Genomic DNA, 21,541 nt, shown 5'->3' with positions numbered 1-21,541 from the left:
TTCGATGAAACTGTCCAACCATCTCATCCTCTGTCGTCCCCTTCTCCTCTTGCTTTCACACTTTCCCAACATCAGGGTCTTTTCCAGGGAGTCTTCTCTTCTCATGAGATGGCCAAAGTACTGGAGCCTCAGCTTCAGGATCTGTCCTTCCAGTGAGCATTCAGGGTTAATTTCCTTTAGAATGGATAGGTTTGTTCTCCTTGCAGTCCAGGGGACTCTCAAGATCCTCCTCCAGCACCACAGTTCAAAAGCATCAATTCTTCAGCTGTCAGCTTTCTTTATGGTCCAGCTCTTGCTTCCATACATCGCTACAGGAAAAACCATAGCTTTGACTATGCGGACTTTTGTTGACAAGGTGATGTCTCTGCTTTTTAAGATGCTGTCTAGGTTTGTCATTGCTTTCCTCCCAAGAAGTAGATGTCTTTTAATTTCGTGACTGCTGTCATCATCTGCAGTGATCATGGAGCCCAAGAAAGTAAAATCTGTCACTGCCTCCATATCTTCCCCTTCTATTTGCCAGGGGGTGATGGGACCAATGGCTATGATCTTAGTTTTTTTGATGTTGAGCTTCAGACCATTTTAGGAGCTCTCCTCTTTCACCCTCATTATGAGGTTCTTTAAGTCCTCCTCATTTTCTGCCATCAGAGTGGTATCATCTGCATACCGGAAGTTGTTGCTATTTCTTCTGGCAATCTTAATTCCAGCTTGGGATTCCTCCAGTCCAGCCTTTCGCATGATGTATTCTGCATATAAGTTAAATAAGCAGGAGGACAATATGCAGCCTTCTCGTACTCCTTTCCCAATTTTGAACCAATCACTTGTTCCATATCCAGTTCTGACTGTTGTTTCCTGTCCCACATATAGATTTCTCAGGAAATAGATAATTTGGTTAGGCACTCCCATTTCTTTAAGAACTTGCCAGTTTGCTGTGGTTGACACAGTTGTCAATGAAGCAGAAGTAGATGTTTTTCTGGAATTCCCTGGCTTTCTCCATAATCCAGCACATGTTAGCAATTTCGTCTCTAGTTCCTCTGCCACTTCGAAATCCAGCTCATACTTCTGGAAGTTCTCGGTCCACATACTGCTAAAGCCTACCTTGTAGGATTTTGAGCATAACCTTGCTAGCATGTGAAAAGAGTGCAATTGTACAGTAGTTGGAGCATTCTTTGGCACTACCCTTCTTTGGGATTGGGATGTAGACTGATCTTTTCTAATCCTCTGGCCACTGTTGAGTTTTTCAAACTTGCTGGCATATTGAATGTAGCACCTTAACAGCATCATCTTTTAAGATTCTAAATAGTTCAACCAGGATGTCATCACCTCCACTGGCCTTGTTGTTAGCCAGGCTTTCTAAGGCCCACTTGACTTCACTCTCCAGGATGTCTAACTCAGGGTCAGCAATGACATTATCTGGGTTGTCTGGGACATCCAGATCTTTCTGGTATAATTCCTCTATGTATTCTTGCCAACTCTTATTGATGCCTTGTGCTTCTGTGAGGTCCCTACCATTTTTGTCCTTTATCATGTCCATCTTTGCACAAGATGTTCCTTTGATATCTCCAATTTTCTTGAACAGATCTCTGGTTTTTCCCTTTCTATTATTTTCCTCTATTTCTTTGCACTGTTCATTTAAGAAGGCCTTCTTTTCTCTCCTTTCTGTTCTTTGGAAGTTGCATTCAATTTTCTGTCATTTTCCCTATCCCTTGCATTTTGTTTCCCTTCTCTTCTCTGCTATTGGTAAGGCCTCCTTGGACAGCCACTTTGCTTTCTTGCATTTCCTTTGCTTTGGGATGGTTTTTGTTGCTGCCTCCTGTACAGTGTTACAAGCCTCCATCCATAGTTCTTCAGGCACTCTGTCCACCAAATCGAGTTCCTTAAATTTGTTCTTCACTTCCACTGTGTATTCATAAGGGATTTGGTTTAGATTATACCTGACTAGCCCAGTGGTTTTTCCTCCTTTCTTCAGTTTAAGCTTGAATTTTGCTATAAGAAGCTGATGATCAGAGCCACAATCAGCTCAAGGTCTTGTTATTGCTGACTATATAGAGCTTCTCCATCTTTGGTTATAGAGAACATAATCAATCTGATTTCAGTATTGCCCATTTGGTGATGTCCATCTGTAGAGTCTCCTCTTGTGTTGTTGAAAAAGAGTGTTTGTGATGAGCAGCTTGTTCTCTTGACAAAACTCAGCCTTTGCCCTGCTTCGTTTTGAACTCCAAGGCCAAACTTCCCTGTTGTTCCTTTTATCTCTTGATTCCCTACTTCAGCATTCCAGTCCCCCAGAATGAGAAGAACATCTTTCTTTGGTGTCTGTTCTAGAAGGTCTTCATAGAATTGGTCAATTCCAGATTTTTCTTTGCAGCATCAGACTTTCCTTTCACTTCCAGGCACGTGCACAGCTGAGCATCCTTTCGGCTTTGGCCCAACTACTTCATTAGCTCTGAGCTACTTGTACTTGTCCTCCGCTCTTCCCCAGTAGCATGTTGGACACCTTCTGACCTGAGGGGCTCATCTTCTACCTTCATATCTTTCAGCCTTTTGTTTCTGTCCATGGGGTTTTCTTGGCAAAGATACTGGAGTGGCTTGCCAGTTCCTACTCCAGGTAGATAGCGTTTAGTCAGAACTCTCCACTATGACCTGTCCGTCTTGGGTGTCCCTGCACGGCATAGCCCATAGCTTCTCTGAATTACTCAAGCCCCTTCGCCACGACAAGGCAGCAATCTGTGAAGGGGATTTTTCCCTTAGCAAACAGTTAAGAATAGCTATAATTTCCAATGTAGAAGGAGGGTTATTTAGGACCTGCCTCACAGCTTCCAGGTCAGCTGGGACTCTGCAGACCAGCCACTCTCTCAAGCAGGTGTTCATCACCTCCTGAACCTAGACAGTCCATTCCTTGGGTTTGTGAAGTAGCTGTGGAAAAAAGGAGAAGCCCCAACTTCCTTCAGGCGCTCTGTCCCAGGGTGTGGAAACTGTTACTGATTTTTGAGTGGCTGTGTTTCTTTTCTGTACCAAAAGAGAGCAGGAACTTATGGGAGCACAACTGACAAGTTGGAGAAAGAATAACATTGTTATATATTGGAATTCGTCATCAGTACTTTCTTGTAATTTATTCATACTGATGATGCCTTTTTAAGAAACATATAATGAAAACAGAGAATGTTAAGTAAGTAAATTTCAGCGATAAATTATTTGAAATTTCCAAGTATCATTCACTTTACAGTCTGGTCATAGTAAGAAACAACACCACTCACATTAAGAAAACCCTCCTTTTCAAACTGTGCTAGTTTCAGATTTACCTGAATTCAATTTGATGCTAACTCTCAATAATTGAGTTCTATGTATGGTGAGCCTGAATGGCCTCTTTTTATGGTAATGCAAGAAGTAGATCTCAGAGCAGATTTGATAACTATAACTGTATGAATAACAATCACAAATGTATTTTGGCATCACCCAAACCTTTGTATGCGGGACACTTCATGAAATGATATCAGATGAAAAAAAAATTATTCTGATTTTCTATACACTGCTTAGAAAGACTGCTGGCCAGAGTCTTTCACTGCCATATTGCCTTGAATAAGATCATGAATTCTTTGTGTCTACAAAAGTTGATAACAGCTCAGGCAAGCGGCATTGTGCTCCCAAAAAAGAAATCCCTTTTTCTAAATTACTATGTTGCTGAGATATTTTCTGCTGAAAGAACAGACGTGCCTCCTATGGGGTCCACATTTTAAAGGACTAGCTGATAAGTAACAATCTTTGTACAATTTGTCCATACATTAGCATCATGCATTAAGCAGTTTGATGTAGAAAGACCTAAGTGCGCAAGTAATTTCTGTCTCTTCTTAAATAACTGCTTATATCATGTTAGACCACAAATAGCAGATGTTTGCATTGTGAGTCTTCCTATGTGTTTATAGTAGATATAAGCATTGAAGTATGGAGTTAACGCTCATTCCTAGCTTTGTTCTTATAACAGAAGTGATGGAAACCTCCTTCATTCTCAGAATATTTTATTGGCTGAATCAAATGTATAAGTTCAGGAAAATAAATATCTCTATTTTGAGCCCAAAATTGGTTTTGAAAATCATTGTTTTCCTCTTCCAAGAAGTCACATCTAATGTGTACCTCCCTGGCAATGATTGTTCAGTATGTTTTAGAGATTTTAGAATCCGAATTGTATGTAAAACCTAATGTTTACAAAGGAGACAACAAAATCTTTGCCAAAGTGAATAGAAACCGTATGACTGTTTGAGAGAGGTAGCATAAAGGGTAGCTACTGATGTAAGATTGCTTCCAGTCGTGAATATTGCTTTGTATTTCATGGCTGTGGAAATTCGTTTGAAATCAGAGCCAGTAATATTTTCTGCGCATATTTAGGAACAAGCCCCCATTGAGCTCAGTTGATCTTGCTTCTAAAGAAAAATATATTGGATCAAGCTGAACATCTGCAGGCTATAAATGTTTTTCTCATTCAGTATGGGGGTAAATATTGCTATTAACTCCTTCATGGTAATCTTAAACTGAACCATTGCTTTCTTAGCCACAAATTGTTGCTTCTCCCTATTCTGTAAAGGCAATGGACTAGAATGATGGACTTCAAGCAGTGTTCTTAGGAAAGTTTGAAGTTCCTTGGAATCTTTTCAGGGCTTCTTTGATTAGAAGACCCACAAGAAGAGATTTACTCTTCTGGAAAAGAGCTTGCCTGTTACTGCCACTCTTTCCTTCCAGTGCGCAGCCACATGAGAGGGCTGTGTGTGTTCCATGCTATGTTTTCCATTCACATGAGATATGGCAATGCTAATAAACCTAGTTCCACCAGTGCTTCTTGGGAAACTCATCCTAGGCCATGCTCTGGTGGCCTCCGCACTGCAGGGCATCCAGTTGTAGGCCCATTGAAAGGGAAAGTGTTTTCTGAAGGGGTGTGAAAAACAGCACACTCATACATCTGAAAGCCCAGTATCGCCTGGCTAATTTTGTGACTCAGTGTAGACGTAAACCTGGATCTCCCAGATGCTAGTTCCACCTTCCAGTGATAGCACCATATACAGTACCTGTTCTTAGATACATTGCTTAGATGTTCATCAGCAACAGGAATGTTTGCAATCTGATGTATGTATGTTACAAAGTGTGGATCTGTATCACCACTGTTTTCAAATGTTTGCTGCATCTGTACATTACTTTTAGACAAGGCCTTGTAAAAGATCTTCGCACATCTGATTTTCATTTTTACATGTTCACAGACAGCGTACACTCGGTTTATGTTGAAAAGAGTGCAGAATGGTTCTTAATGGTTTGTAGAAGTGACAGGTTTTGTGTGATATTCATAGATCAGTTCCCTCTTTTCTTTTATTATTATTATTATTATTATTATTATTATTATTATTATTATTATTATTATTATTATTATTATTATTATTATTATTATTATTATTATTATTATTATTATTATTATTATTATTACTGGAAGTTGAGAAAGAAACACGGAAGGATCATTCCTGGAGTGAGAACATTCTGGCTCTCTCCTTTCCTTGCACCTTCCAATTACAGGTAGAGGAGGCTCACCTCTTCACACAGTCAAAGAGAGCAATGAAGACACACAAGGATAGACACCCCACAGGTTTACTGTACTGGCTCCATAACATTTCAGTGGAGCTGGCAACTCCTATAGAACAGGGAGTGAGATCTGATACAGATTGCAAACTTCTGCAAGATAGGTATGGACTGGGCAAAAATTACGGAGGGACAAATCTAGTATTTTCTGCACATGTCAATTTCACTCTCTACCAGAAAAGAAAATACATGGAAGATCTTTCTCTTGAATGTCTGCATTTCTCCCTAAAACGTGCATTTTATAAGCATCTTTTAAAAACTGAGAACTGCGTCAGGAATTGCTAGGATCTGCATAGTCTGGAAAGTGCAAATAAATATACAGACAGAACTAAATGTTCTGAGATTCCTCATTCAAAGCCCTGCACAGTTAAGATTACTCCTGAGTAGCCACAGGAGCCAACACCGATTTTCAATCTAATATATCTCCCAGGGTGGCTGTGGGGAGAGAGAAAAAATGACTTCTGTGTACAGTGCTAATGGCTCTGAACAGAAATACCCATTTTCAAGTTAATAGTGCCTGATACTTGCCTATAATAGAAATGTTAATAAACCAGCTTTGTCACAAATCTTTCATTATTTTCTGTCCTGTTTAACTTGAAGCATTCCAAAAAGTCTAACTTCTTCCTTTGATCTTTTAAAACAAACAAAACCACCGATTTTGGCAGAAGCCTTGTTAAGTCAGCAGTAACACTTTAGTTACATAATAGCCTTGACATTTAGACGCCCTGCAAAGGTGCTTGCTATCTTTCAGTTTTAAAATGGCAGGTGAGACCATTTGCAGTTGGATGGGTCCCATGCTCTGATATTATGCCATTCTGAGCTGCACAAAGATATGATAGGATAACAGAAGCTTCAGCAATTTTCCTTATGTAGTTTAGGCTGGGCACCACCAGGTTTAGCACAATAAAAAGCTTTTGATGGGAAATTAATGCCGAGAACATTATTAGTGAAGAAATGTCTAATAGTACCTATAGAAAGGTAGATTTCTTTAGAAGCAGTGGTTTGTTGTGAGTCCACCTCAAGTTGATATGGAACGTTTACACATTATAGATTGCTCTTTATCTGAAGCCTTTAAATTATGGGATTAAACTAAATCAGGATTGCTAGATTGTTTATAGACACAAGGATATTATAATTTTAAAAAAATGCTGGACAGGTAATTCTCCAGAGGCATGTACTATTGGTCTTTCTAATTCAAATGTTTAAAATGAACATCATTTCACTTTTTTGTGGCTAAAGATTCACGTAACAATGTTTTAAAAATGGACTGATTGTCATATTGGGACGCTACCCTTGCCTGCCCAAACAAAGTAAATCAACATTTGTAACATAAATGACCAGAGCCACGAAATTAAAAAAAAAATATTGCGCTTTCTGATAACATATGACTAAATTGAATTAAATGATTGATTTTTAGGAGTTCTACAGCAATTTCTGATCTGTTGCATTTTATCTCACTACATCTTCTTAAATCAAGAATGTTTATAGCACTTTTTGTAAATGTTTGTATTAGTTCCAGGAAAGGATAACTGTTTCCTTTCTGTTGTGCTCCCAGACATCAAGCAGGGTCCTCCCCGCCCCCATCTGATTGCCCTATGTGCCCCTATGTCCAGTGGGGGGCAGTGTTTATTGATGAAGTATTATATGTTTTTAAGAGTGTTTGAGCTTTGCCTCAATAAAATCTTGAAGATTAGAAGTTTATGCTGTCTTTCTCCTAAGTGATTCCTTTCACCTAAAATATGACACCATTGTAGCTTTGTTATGTTGAATTAGGTCACCTTACGTAAGCATCTAATACATTATTTCTTTTCTCTCTTTCCAACCATGCTGCTATCCAGAGTTCTCCTGGTTCAACTGGTGTGTCCCAGGATCCTGCTTACTAAGTCTTCTACTCATCCTATGCTTCAGGGAATCCTATGATAGACTCTACCTCGATGTTATTGTTTCTGTTTGACAGCACAGAACAGAATGGAGTTCAAGAGGAGAATGGAAGTTGGTAACATGGATGGCCTGTACCCTCGGAACTTGCATAGGCGGAAGAAAATGCAGAGTTTTAACATGAACAATTTAACTGAATTTACAAAGAGATTTTTAAAGAATACTTCCTAATTTGGTATTTTATTCTTTAGATAATTATGAGCCTTGTATTTGAATGGGAATTAGATTGTTTTTAAGGGAGAGAGTCTAGATTATGAATTGTGATATTTTATTTTATAAGCTATTTAACTGGTTGTACAGATTTTGTGCCAACTCAAACCATTTACAAGAGAAATATAATAGCAATATAATTTAACTTGGGGTATAAGGGAAGAACCTCTGTCCATTTTTTTTTAATTTTTTGCACTCTGAACAGTCAAATGTGAGTTCTGATAATTTAACTTTTTCTGGTTCTTAAAAATAACATTTTGTACTCCTTGTGGTTGCACAAAAAGAACAGTGCTCCTATTAATGGCAAAGACTTTCAACATAGGTTGTTGGGGAATACACAACTTGGTCCCTTATTGTGACGTATCTGCCTTTTTTTTTTTTTTGCAAACAAGAATAATGGATAGATATAAATTATCCTATCAAGACATCGGTTTTTTATATAATTATGGTTAAATGATTAATTTCTATTGAAATGTTTTCACAAATGTCCTGAGTTTATTTTTTAGCTATTTCTGTTTCTGATGTGAGGCTACCCATTATGGTTAAAAGTTCACCTCCTTGTCTCCCCGTAAAACACTTTGATACACTAAAACTGGTCACCAGCTGCAGGCTTGGTATAGGAAATTATATCTGTTATCAAAGAATGGTGACAGAATCTGTAGATCAGGATAGAACTCTTCTTTTGTACCCCTTCTTCTTTTATATATAGTTCTGTTTTCCCACCTCAACAAATCAAGCCCTCCTTCTGTCTCAAAAAACTCACAAATCTGCTTACACCAAGGTGATAGTTTTCTGTCTAAGGTTTTTTAGGTTTATTCCTCAGATCGTGTGGTTTTCTTTTTAAGGTTGCCTATTGTGCATGACCTTGGGTTCCTTCTTTTTTCCAGATACGCTTTCAGGTGCTCTTAGAGGCAAAAATTAAATGCCAAATCAAATGGAAAGTACCGAGTGTCCAGCAATGCCTCTGCAATGCCAGCTATATCGCTCCCTGAATCTGAATTCTAAAGTTTGTTCTTCACTTCACTTCGTTCTCCATTCTCTTTGTTTTACACAGTCTCATAGGCTTTGCAACAAATCCGAAGCGACCGGTCCTTTGCCAAAGACAGGCTGTCCAGAGCAAGGCAACACCCTTGCGGGGAGATGGCTGGTCCGTGTTTTCTAAACGATGGCCAGCTTGATTCCCTTTGAACACAAAATCTTCAAGTCACTTTAGTAACTCTTCTTACCTTTCCCCTTAATATGGATTGCACTTTAATTCTGACTTTGTTCTTTGCAGTCAGTCCCCTCCTCCACTCTCCCACTGTGTATGTGTGCATGTATAATTTGTTTCTACATACAAATGTTTTTATTAAGAGATTACTCTTCTTCTTTAGCATATTCCTGCCACGTTACATACGTAGTGAGAAATTTGTAATGATATGTTAGTCTATTAGCTATTAGAAAAGCCGCTAGGTCAGGAAAGAAATAGTTTACACAACATAGTTAAGCCATAGAACTAATAAAGTTTTTTTCTCTCTCCTCTGTCTGCAAGAGAGGAGTAATGTAACCATCATGCCTGGAGGCTTTTGATGATGCTGGGATGTAATATTCTGCTTGAGTGAGAACTCTGAATTGGATGTGTCTGGCTTCTGCCAGGAATTCCATTCTGTCATCCTTGATTCATTTGGCCACTCTAATTCTGAAATTAAGGGAGACTCTTCAGACTTGCTACCTTTTCCTCTGTGTTCAGTCATTCACTTTGTTCTGTAGAGAGATTGAATATTTCTTCGTAGGGGCATTTGAGATTGTAAGTGGAATTATTTGTGTCATTTTTATAGCGTCAGCATTGCTGCCATTTTGTATACATACAGGATAGTAGAATGTGGTGATTTGATAAACTGAAGCTTGACAGCTCATGGAAGTCTGATTTACCTTTTCAGTAAGAAGCATAGCCATCTTTTGTATCTCTATTTAATTCTGATTACCCCTCACTTACAGGGAAGTTCTTTTCTACTTAAGCAGGATGCCTGGTCGCTTTTCTTTCATGATCGTCCTTTCGGGCAGCAACAGCTGCAAAAGAAGGAATACAGTCGGGCTGCCCAGAAAGAAGCTTCCTCATTTAACACCCTTTCGGACTTCTGGGCCTTCTTCATTGTGGAAAATTATATGAAGCAAAGCTAAACTTTTCTTGGCGTGGGGAGTTAACTATAGGGTCGTCCTGTTCAGATTAAAGATTTGCACATACAAAATATGTTCACTGGAAGCAGAGAAACATTTGTCACATAAATGACTAGAGCCATGTCATTTTTTTTTCAGCATTAGCTAAAATTGGTCCATAGACTCAGATTAAAATTAATGTTTTCCTAGGAGCATTTTCAGTTATCTTTCTGCCACTTCTTACTGTGGGAGTTAGAGGAAAATTAATTCTCTAACAACAGTTAGAATGAAACAAAAACAAAATTGTTGTGTTGTCTCTAAGACTGACAAATTGATTTCAGTGTGAGCTGTCATAGATTATTAGACACATCTTTAGAAACCTGTTTATGAGCAACTGGGCTGTCATCCATGAGATCTCGTGCTGAAATACATTTGTTTGCCTTAAAGCTGCCACAGTATTTCAATACTGCTGAAACAGACTAACACAACTACCTCTCTGATAACTGCAGTTAGGAATCCCTGTGTGGTTTTTCTGCTAATAAATAAGTCTAGGGCTCTTAAGAAATTAAATACAAACATTTCAGATTATTCAGTCAGCAGCTTGACAGTTTGTGGCAGTTTTATGCATGTGTTCCTAATTTTTGACTGGCTCCTCTGTAATTTGTATTGAATAACCATGGTCATCCATGCTTTCAAATTTAGCTGCAGTATGTCATCAGTTATGGTCAATAAGCCAGTGAAATTGGATCAGTTCAATGGCAATTATAAATGGTTGTGAAAAAGGAAGCACTCTGTCAATGAAGCTTCTCCTCTCTGGGCTTTAAGGTTCATTTTATAAAAAGGCTTCACAATTGAGACCTGGATGCCTTAGCTCTTATCTCAGATTTACAGCATAAATATTTGGGGGAACGGGGCATTATGGGGGAAAAAGGGAGAAATTCTTTTAGTTTTGGTGGTTAACAGATTCAGATGTCAGTCTTGCAGGACAACTGCTTCATCTGTTCCTATTTCTACGCCTGTTTACTGGGAGAAGGTCTCACTAAACTAAGTAGATCTCTTCAGCAACTGTGGCTTGAACTGATAGATGCTTGATACTAAACCTCTGTAGTCTTGTGCCATACTAGCTGTGTTGGGCCGTTCTAGGACCAGTTTTGTCCTTGTATACATAATGATAAATGAGGGTTCATAAATCTGAGAAAAGAAACCCAGGGTCTTCAAGATATCGTTGGACTCCTTTGCCCCATCCAGCGTGGCCAGTGTTCAGATGTCTGCAGGGTCACAGGTTTCTCTCCTTTGATGGATATTGTGCTATGTGAGGCTGTTATTACTAATTAATGAAGGAGATATTGGCTGACAAATATTAACTGTAGGCCATTTTTAGATAGCTAAGGGATAGATTCTTGTCATTTTCAGATTAATGGATGATTGTTCTTAAGCTTCCCTTTGTTTGCCGTTGGAAGTTCATTAAACCATTCCTTTTGGTTGAACTTCACTTGAAAATAAGCTCAAGTGTGAGTCAATTTATGCGGTTTATATGTACTATCCAATATTTTTTTTATCTCAGATCTACTTTTACTTGAAAGCCTGATACTGTACTATTGAAATAACAGTGTCTTAATGCAAGTACATTTGTTCAGGATTCAGGTGTCACAATTGTTATTTTCTTTTCTTTTCTTATATATGCTTTCAGGAACAAAATTTTTATCCCATTTCTAGCTTTGAGGAAACACTATTTGATCAGTTCCTTAGTCCTAGTGATGTTATTAATTCTCATTTGCTGGCTATACTTTTGCCCACTGAGTTGCATTCTGCATGCTAAGTCATGCAGTATTATAGTTCTTCGTGCCAGATGGAAGCTACTGGCTAAACTTGCTGTATTGCACATTTCAAAAAGAGTGTTGTGGTATTTTAGACACTAACTACTGTACCAAGATGAATTGCTTAAAATAATTGGAGAGCGTATTTTTCATCCGATATTTATAAATTCTCAAGACAGAAATGGCAACTTAGAAGAAGTATTCCTTCCTATCTGAGAAGGCCTCTTCCAGGTAATGAGAAATACCTCTTCTCAGGTGGCCTGGCAGCCTCACATCAGTTATTTGGCTATATATCCTAGTCATGGAGAAGTAAAAGGAGTTGCCAGTGCTGTTGTCTGTGGCACTGGGAACTTTACTTGCTACGCTTTGAGTTTTGGAGATTTTGCCTAATATTGCTTATACATTTTCTTTACTACAATAAAGACTGGTGTGCTGTTTAAAAACATTATTTACTGAAACTGTTAAAAACATACTACTTTTGGCAATACTACATTCAGTGACTTTTCAGAATCCCTTGTATATACTGTATTTAGGACTTCCCATTCCATAATGAATGATCTTATTTACCTTTTTAATACTTTTGAGAGCAATTTGCATTCCTCCCTTGTACAGTATCTGCAAATCTGATTTGCTGTCTGAAAATCTCAAGCTTCCAGTTTTCATTGTTTAGGAGAACAAACAATAAAAACTGAAAGCTTGAGATTTTCAGACAGCAAATCACATTGCAGATAACAAGGGAGGAATGCAAATTGCTCTCAAAAGTATTAAAAAGGTGAGAAAGGTGATTGAAAGAATGGTGCAGTTGTCAAGATTTTCAATTATAAGTTTTGAACCTTCATCTCAAACTTGATGCTGTTGTTTTTACTCATTGGTAAGACATCCTCATGCTCTGAATGCCATTGATTAAATAATGGGAAATCTTTTAGGTAAGTTGTGTCATAGGTGATTATTGCCTTGAGCAATGCTGAAATGTATTTATTTTTTTAGTAAGGTCACACCAATCTTCTACAGAATACCAGCAAATTGCTGTGATTTGCTCAGAGGTTGTTTCTGCTTGGCTTAATGTAAATGACAAAACTCATTCAGTGACTTTGTATTTAATGCAGCTAATGCTTTCAAAAACTGTTCTCACTTTTTCCAGTTTTCTTTAAATGTAACTCTTTTTATATGCAGTTATTCACATGTCAAAATCCTGCATGTTCTGTAATGTGTGGTACCCCTACCTGTGTTTCAGAGAAAGAGGTTTTCTATGTTAAAATACTTACATTTGTAAGCACATTGCAGGATTTATTGTAACTAAATCCGGTAGTATGAACATGAAGAAAACCCCACCCATCTTGTCTGTGGATATGACATTTTGTAAATCAAAACTGAAATTGTAAAAATTGGGGGGGGGGAGTAGCATTCATTAGGGTTTGTATAAATTTTAATTTTTTGTAGTTTTGTAAAAAAAAATATTTTTATTTTATGGCAAGTTCTACTTTTGTATGTACTATACTGACATGGGACACAGTTCATCAGAAGCATATCCTGCTTTTGTCTTACTGGATTAAAATAAACTTGTTTCAACATTATTCTATTTACCTCCTTCCCTCTCTCTTAAGCAGGACAGGTTTCTCATGTATTGTGCCTGGGATGTCTTTTATTTTTTAATTAAAATTATTTAAACCCAATGTCTATACCTGGAAATGTAAATGTCACCTATCAATTTGGAGTTCTGTTGAAACCAGAATCTTGGTGTTAAACATTGTGTGTTGACTTGTATAATACTTGATAACATTAAAAAGGAGGGGTGTGGATTGTTAATTGTCTTTTATTACTAGTTACAAAGTAATAATCTAGGTAGTGGTAATATTTTAGCTTTTGGCTTTACGTGATTTCTCATGATGGCAGTTGATGCTGTGATTGTGACATGAACATTTCAAGATTCCAATCACTTTCCAATTTGCATTAATAATACTGGCAATTGGTTTTACCTGAGAGTGTCTTTCTTCAAATGCAAAGATCCTCTCCATTTATGGAAGAACCACTAACTTATCAGAGGTGATATTTGCCATGCCCATGCGTCATTGTCCATTCTGTTTTGGAGGTTTTTCCAGTTACAGTGGTACCTCGACTTATGACCATAAGCGGTTCCAGAAGATGAACGTAACTCGAAATGGTCATAAGTCAAAGCACCATTTCCCATAGAATGCATTGGAACGGGATTAATCCGTTCCAGCAGGGGGGAAAAAATCACAAAAAAACACAGAATGCAATGGGGCTGAAAAACAAACCAAAAAAACACACACCCCACACACGTTGCAATGGGAATGAAAAACAAAGCAAAGAAACACCCCCCACACACAGTGAGCTGAAAAAAGAAATCAAAAAGCACCCCCCACACACACAGCATTGCAATGGGGCTGAAAAACAAAGCAAAAAACCAACCACCCACACACACAGCCAGCTCCATCAGAACATGATAGGGCTGAAAAGCAAAGCAAAAAAAAAAAAAAAAACACCCCACACAGGCAGCCTCACTGGAATGCAGTGGGGCTAAAAACATACACACACACATACAGCACAGAAACCCACGCTGCAAAACAAAGTAAATGCAGTATGTATGCTGTTCCTAATATTGCCATTTTTTGTAGCTCTGATGGTGGTGTGATTTTGGAGATCTGCAACTGCTTATAGTACTGTGTAAAATTTCTTGATATTGTTCCCAAAGCCCCAATGACTACGGGGACCTCTGAAGTATGTTTCTTCCAGAGGCGAGATGTTTCGATTGCCAAGTCTCTGTACTTCGTTAGTTTTTCCAGTTCTTCATTTTCAACTCTGGCATCCCCTGGAATTGCAGTGTAAATAATCCAGACATTTCTTCGTTCTATTACTACTATGTCTGGTGTGTTATGTTCAAGGTGTCTGTCCATTGTATTATTATTACTATTATTGTTGTTGTCGTTGTCATCATCGTTGTTGTTAGAGTGTTGCAGGTCTCTTGATTCCATCAGAAACTTTTTCTCACACTGTGTTCTTTGTACATTAGAGAGAGAACTAGAAGCATCATTCTGTTAAGATTTGGAATTTAGCCATGATGTGTGTAACTGGTTATGTCTATTGGTAAGTCTTTTTTTTTTTTGAAGGTATAACTAAATGTATGCCTTAGGAGAAATGTGCTGGGGTACCAAGGATGGGCACATTGATCCAAAGTTACAGCCATGATAAATGAATGATCATCATACAACATGTTGTTGAGCTCTATCACATATAGCTACTAGTATGTCCATGTCAGTCATGCTGTACTAAAGTTATGAGAGTTTCTGGTGCCCCCCCCCAAAAAAAAAACAAGATTTAGAACAGTTGGCCCATACTATTGTTGTTGAAGGCAGCAGGGGGAAAACTAATGTACATTAGTGTTATGCTGCAGACCAGTTAGACCTGGGTCCTTTTAAAGGGAAAAGCGGGGATACAATATTTTAAATAAATAAATAAATAAATAAATAAATAAATACTGGGTGTGTTAATAAAGCACAGATAAGCGTTAGTTAGAAAAAACATTTTCTGTGACTAAAGTGTTAAAAGAATCCAGTGGGGAGGGGGAGTCTGTTGCGTTCACACTAAGTTTGTTTTTACTGATCTGGTGCCTCTCAATTACATTCTAATGGGCTGCATTTAAAAAATAAATTCTCCAAGGCTCACTTACAAATATGAAAACTCTCAAAATTATAGCTTATGATGGACTAGGAATGAGACATTATGCATGCAGGTGTAACTGGATTTGGGTTATTAGAAATCCAATCTATTTTTATGATATTATGGTGTAATTTTCAGCACAAGACCATGACATAAATTTCCAGTTGCATTGGAACATAAACTAGTGTCCCTGACTCTTGTCACTTTCCATGGTCTTTTTGTTTGATTAATAAATGGGACGAGAGCTATAACATTTTCTCAATAAAAATCTATGATCATCCCTCAGTCAAAATGGACCCATTTTATAGCGATATGTAACAATGAAAAAAGATGGGTTTTTTTCAGAACCACTGAGACTAGTCTCTTCAGCCTATGTTTTTGATCATATGGCTGTGGTTCTTAGAGCTCATAAATAATCTTTTTTGTGTGTGCATTAAGACTCAGCATCCTTGGAAATTTGGATCTCTCCACTTCCTAAGTACAGTAAAACACTATAAAGCTGAAATCAATAACCCAACTACTCAGCCCTCTTTGCAGATAATCTATACCAAGATACAAGTTATCCGTCTTAATCAAAAGGTTCAAGGGCACAACTTTTTTTGTCTAACTGCCACATTAAGAAACATTTTATCTGCATGGGACAATACAGCATACAAACAGATTAAAATATTCTGTGCAGTTCAGTGGAGGCTTACTCCCACTTGTACGCATGGGATCGTACATTAAATCTGCTATTGTGCTGAAGTGACAAACTCTGTTGGTTGAATACTTCAATTTAAAAAAATGAATGTAGTCAACAAATATTGGCTACAACATCAAAATATCTCCTTATGTATCCAAAAGTTTGGAACATAATGAATGAAATAAACATTTTCAAATGGATTACTATTACATGCATCCTAATGTATTTTCAAAATACAAGGCCATTCACTTTGGTTTTTCCCCCTTTTGTTTTATGAGGGTGAGGAATTCAAGTACTGTAGAGGTTGGAGGTTAGAGATGAAATATGGTTTAACAATAGAAAAAGTTCTATACTTGAGTTAATTTTATTTGAGAGGAGTGGTGATATGGCTGCATCTAAGATCACAACGAGTGAGTCTTGCACTTGTGGGAGCATACTTTGTTATACTTGCCACACTTGAGTCACTGATCTCATGAGAGCAAACAAGTTTTTGTTTACAGCAGAATGCAAATGCACGTATGTTGCTTTCAGTTCAATTCCCAAAGATGGAAGGACTGTGTGTGTCTATTGACACAACTTTGCCAAACATCACTGGAGTTGGGCAAATGTATTTGAGATTGGGGCGTATAGTTGCTCATGAATGGCCCAGTCCTCTGTCTCATCTGTGGGCTAAGCTTTGTGGCCCTGTGGAATATCTTGCTCTTCTTTCCTTCTCCTATTGCTGTTGATTTTCACTTGAACAAAGCAGGAAGCATTCCCAAGGTTCGAGGCTGCCCCAGGTGAACCACAGAAGGAACAACATCCACCCAGATTGTCCAGTAGCACCTCCTGAGGGCATCACACACACACATATTTGTTGAGATTGCTGAGGAAAAACAAAGCTGAAACCATAAACGTCTGCTCCACAAAGCTGCTTGTCTCTGTAAGTACTGTTTCTTACATCTTGAAGTAATCCTGTACATACTCAAAAGAATAAATGTTAAGATATGTCATTATCAATACTAAGCATTAATATTTTTTAAATCAACAGGTAATTCATTGAGTAATCTGTGGGTTAAACATGATGGTAAGAACACTGAATGACAACATAAGAAATGGGTGTTTTTGAGTAATAATTAAAGAGCACTACTAGCTGAATGTTCTCTTTTGACTGTATCATAAAACATTAATCAGTACAATTAGATCCTCAGGCCTTTGACAAATGTATTAGTCTTGGGAAAAGCAATTAGAATAAATAGTAGACTAGTTAATACATTAATTTGATAATAATAAGTTTTGCTTAACTGAGTACAGATTCTTAGTTATGATTATTTAAAAACTGATAGTATAACTAATGATTTGAGATATGCCACCAGTTCCTTTTAATCAATTATAGATTATTTAAAATGACTAGGTGTTGGTGGACTAATAAATTATGCCAGTTGATTGTGGATTAAAACATATTAGTTTATCTGAAAGTATTAAGAAAATTTTCTTTAGAAAGATATAATCATCTGTCTAGGCAACAAAACTTTGAGTATAATTTGCAGATAAAGCCACCCAGTGGGTCTTACCTATGAGGAGACATTTATAAAAATGCTCTAAGGATCTCTTTTTTAATAGTCATAGCATGGAACAATGCAAGAACAGAAGAAACCAAAAGGGCAGTAAAAATGAATCTGTCAGTTTATGTTGTGAAAGAATTCAAGAAGAATTTAAGCAATAAATAGAGATTATGAAAGAAAGGAGATAAAAATAAATTTGATAATCTAGACCCTGACTAGTAAGGAAAAGCCTTTTTTAAGCTGAGCAAAGTCAATGGCATGTTAGATTTTGAATAGATTTGATTGAAACCTGTCATATTTAAATAACAAATCAACATTAATTGGCACATGCAGTTCTTCAGCCTGCTGGCCTTTATTGGAATGTACATTTAGTTATTTAGCAAATGTTTATGACAAAAAGGGTGCCATTTACATTGTAAACATTTACACTGCAGCTCAATTTGTTTTTTAGCTTCCTGTATCATATATAGTAAAATCTATACTTAGTTTTCTTTTGTGACTTTGTTTTTCCAGCGTTCAGGTGTCCTGTCTGCTATAATGATCAGTGATTTTAAGCACTCTCTTTTCCCTTTGCAGGAAAAAAAATTGTAATGAATGGCAAGCTCCATTTGCAAAGCATGGAAGAATTGTGAATGGAACTGCAAAGCCTCCCCCTCAATACCAGGCACTTTCTTTAATAAGAATGTTTATGCAGGTGGGTTCTTAGCTCTTCACAGTTTAGCTTGTATTTTGGATGCTTAAGAAAGGTACCCTAAGATTCCCCTGTTGGGAAAAATGTACAAGAGAAGTGAACCTTCAGTGCATGGAGATAATGCGTACCACAGGAGTGCAATATTCAAAACATCTGAAAAAAAATCAGAACAATTAAAAACTAAGATAACCCATACAAGAGGTATGCCTGGTCATTTTTTAAACTAGTTTAAAGCACCATAATAAAAGAGAAGCCCACCTAAGGACATTTGGCTTCACCTAGTGGCAGGCACTAAAGAAAGAGTGGTGCTGTTCAGCATCCCATCGGAGATGCTCTTGGTACCAGACAAGGTGATTACAGAAAAGGGACTGTCTGGAATGGAGGCAGAGAAGGGCCTCTCCATCAGATCCTGGGATACAAATAGTATGGAAGAAGAGGCAGGCTTTGGGCGTGTGTGTGTGTGTGTGTGTGTGATGGTTTTAAAAGATACCTTTACTACAGCCTAAAAAAACACAGTATATTCTACTAGACAGACTGACAACTCACAAACCTAGCAGGTTCTTCAGGTTTTATTTCTGAATTATTCTTTACATAGTACAATATATAAAAATACAGAGAATCCCAGCCCAGCCCCTAAATTCACAGTGTCTAAAGGCAGTGGTTACAGTCTATATTTCCTTTATTCTAACAGTACCATTGCGTTCAGTTGCATAGAAAGAGTGAGATACCTTCACAACAGATAACATACTCCCTGTTTTGCTTCACAAGACATAGACTCTTGTGTCGCAGTGATAATAATTTTCTCTCTCTTTTCTAAGACTCAGCAAGTCAGCCGTCTCTTTGCTGAAATTACAGAACAGAGGTGTACCATTGCCTGTTTTTCTCTTCCATTTCGTTTGCCTTCTGCTTCTCTTTTAAAAAGGAGTGGACATATATATATATCAGATATACACACAAACATGGATACAGGCCAGCTGGCTGGCTTTAATAATGTTCTAACATTTTATATGCAAATTACTTTTTCCTTGTATTATTTATGGCATATTCTTTCTGACCTTTATGTATCCTTGAGATAATACCCTTAATGTTAGCAACTGAACCCATGGAGCCATCATGGGCTGCCCTCCATGAGGTCCGTAAGAACTTTCCTAGTTAAATAATGGATGGAGAAACTGAGTATCCTTTCTGTTTTCTTCCAGGCAGTTTTTTCCTGTTTGGGAAGAGGGAGACTGAAGGGAGTTTCCCCCCCCACACACACACACACCTTGTCTGCAATGAAAGGGACAGGGACTCCTTGATATCTTCTCTGCCCTGCAAGGTCCTGCCATCAAACTAGAGGAGATGCATTGTTGAGGTTAAGTGGTGCCAAGATTATCTGCATGTGTTTAAAAGCACTTGCTTCAGATGTTTCAGGGCCGAACCTTCGGAGTCAAAACATTAACCCCTATGAATGTTGATGCAGATTTAATTTGGGGGCCCTTTTCTGCTTACACAGGATGGCAGATATAGTCTGGCTATGACAATAAATACAGTCTGTGTAATAGAAAAGCTAGTGCTTTAAAGGAGCCAGTGTACAGGTGAAAGTTTTCCTATGAAGAGAGCAGTTCTCTAGGGAGAGAGAAATCTATTAACACCACATCCATATGGATGTACAGATACTGTGCAACTTTTTCCGTGAAATTGCAAGGCTTTGGGATGTAGTATCATTGGTGGGTTACATTACTTTTGTGGAAAGGAGAAAAGTTCAGTTGCAACAGTAGGAGAAGGACGACTTTCATCATACTATAATGCATAGTTCCTGATTACATGGTAAAGGTGGGCTAAAATGTAAGTATCTTAATATGAAAAAATAGCTGATTTTGAAACATGCCAAAATGATTGCAGCAGCACCTGTCACTGCTTATTTAGCATATATTTAAGTTAATTGCATTTCTGGAGACTGTATCTTTTTTCGTACCTTTGCCAGCTAACAACACCATCTTTTACCATTTTCCCTTTATACCCCCGTGCATACTTTACAAATGAGACTATACAATTTAATGCTGTTTTACATGTATTAGGTCTTTAAAATACCTTAAGACTGTTAGTCTGAAGGCATCAGATGCAGCTACCATCTGGAAATGATTACAATTCGAAACATATTAAGTCTTTTAAAATTCATGGAATTTACCTTCCTGATCCAGAGCCCTAGAACTCTTAGAAGTATAATGTACCTCATGAATTTTAGTGGAGGCAGTAGAATTCCAGCCAGCAATGGAAGAGACACAAAAATGGCTGGCTGAACTGGAGAGTCCTTGCAGAGCTCCCTTTATGCACCGGCACTTCCAGGCCAAGCAGAGGTGTCTAAGGTTGAGTGTACATCTCTTCTTACTAACAACAGATTGGTTTCTAGAGAAGATCAGAAGCATTCAAATGGGAAGACTGCCAGACCTGTGTAAACCGAAAACAAAGGCCAGGCAACAGAATAACTGGAATAGACAACCTTCCCCCCACACACACACACACTCATTTAAGGTGGAACAGTTATGCTCCATGATTGGCAATGTACTGTCCCAGAGTGTGGGCCAGGTATTTGTGGATGTGATCCAGTGCAATATAATCTCATCATCTAGAAAACAGTGCCATAATCCTGTTGGCACAGTTCAGCTAGCATAAACTGCATTGGGGCACTGCAATTAATTAATTAAAATTAATTTAAAGCTTCCTATCCCTCCGTTTCAGTTTCACACTCCCTCTAAAGCTCTCTTTTGTCTTGGGGAAGCTTTTGAAAGCCTTGGGATTGTGGGGAAGACTTTTGATTGTTGAAAATTGCCACCAGATTGTCATCTGGTGGGCCTGATCTTGGCAGCAGCAATCCAGCAGTATTTTTGTTTTTTTGTTTTACTATTAAAAAGTAGTAAAAATCTCTTCAAAAGTCTCCCAAGACTTCCCTGAAGCAAAAGAGAGGTCTACGGAGCCTCTGAAGTTGAAATGGAAAGATTGGAAGCTTTAAGTGAATGTAGCTTACACAATTGTTTCTGGTGCCCTGATCTGGTTTAAGCAAACGGGACAAGATTTTGCACAGTGTGTTTGGCAAAGTGGGCTCCAGCTCATCACAGCTTCTTCCAAATCAGTGTTCTTACACTGCTATCAGCTCCCCACCCTATAGCATTAACTTTATTTGTACTCATAGGGGCTGTTTTTACTCTAGGACCCGGGCACCCTGTGGCTTTTCAGATGTAACTGGACTCCCATC

At 38.0% G+C, this 21,541-nt stretch overlaps 1 protein-coding gene across 2 annotated transcripts in view; it reads left to right on the top strand.

Annotated features, from left to right (window-relative positions):
* The window catches only part of SLC49A4 (solute carrier family 49 member 4), a 115,162-nt gene extending 102,908 nt beyond the window's left edge, over positions 1–12,254 (top strand). For both annotated transcript variants that reach the window (XM_020805972.3, XM_078376722.1), the window contains exon 9: positions 7,449–12,254. In XM_020805972.3, coding sequence (XP_020661631.3) covers positions 7,449–7,564 — 116 coding nt within the window. In that variant the 3' untranslated portion in view covers positions 7,565–12,254. The remainder of the gene's footprint in view (positions 1–7,448) is intronic.
* Positions 12,255–21,541: the final 9,287 nt, after the last annotated feature.

The sequence above is a fragment of the Pogona vitticeps genome, chromosome 1 (assembly GCF_051106095.1).
Source record: "Pogona vitticeps strain Pit_001003342236 chromosome 1, PviZW2.1, whole genome shotgun sequence".
Classification (NCBI taxonomy): domain Eukaryota; kingdom Metazoa; phylum Chordata; class Lepidosauria; order Squamata; family Agamidae; genus Pogona; species Pogona vitticeps.
The sequence above is the reverse complement of the archived record's forward strand: the minus strand, read 5'-3'. Positions and strand labels throughout refer to the sequence as shown.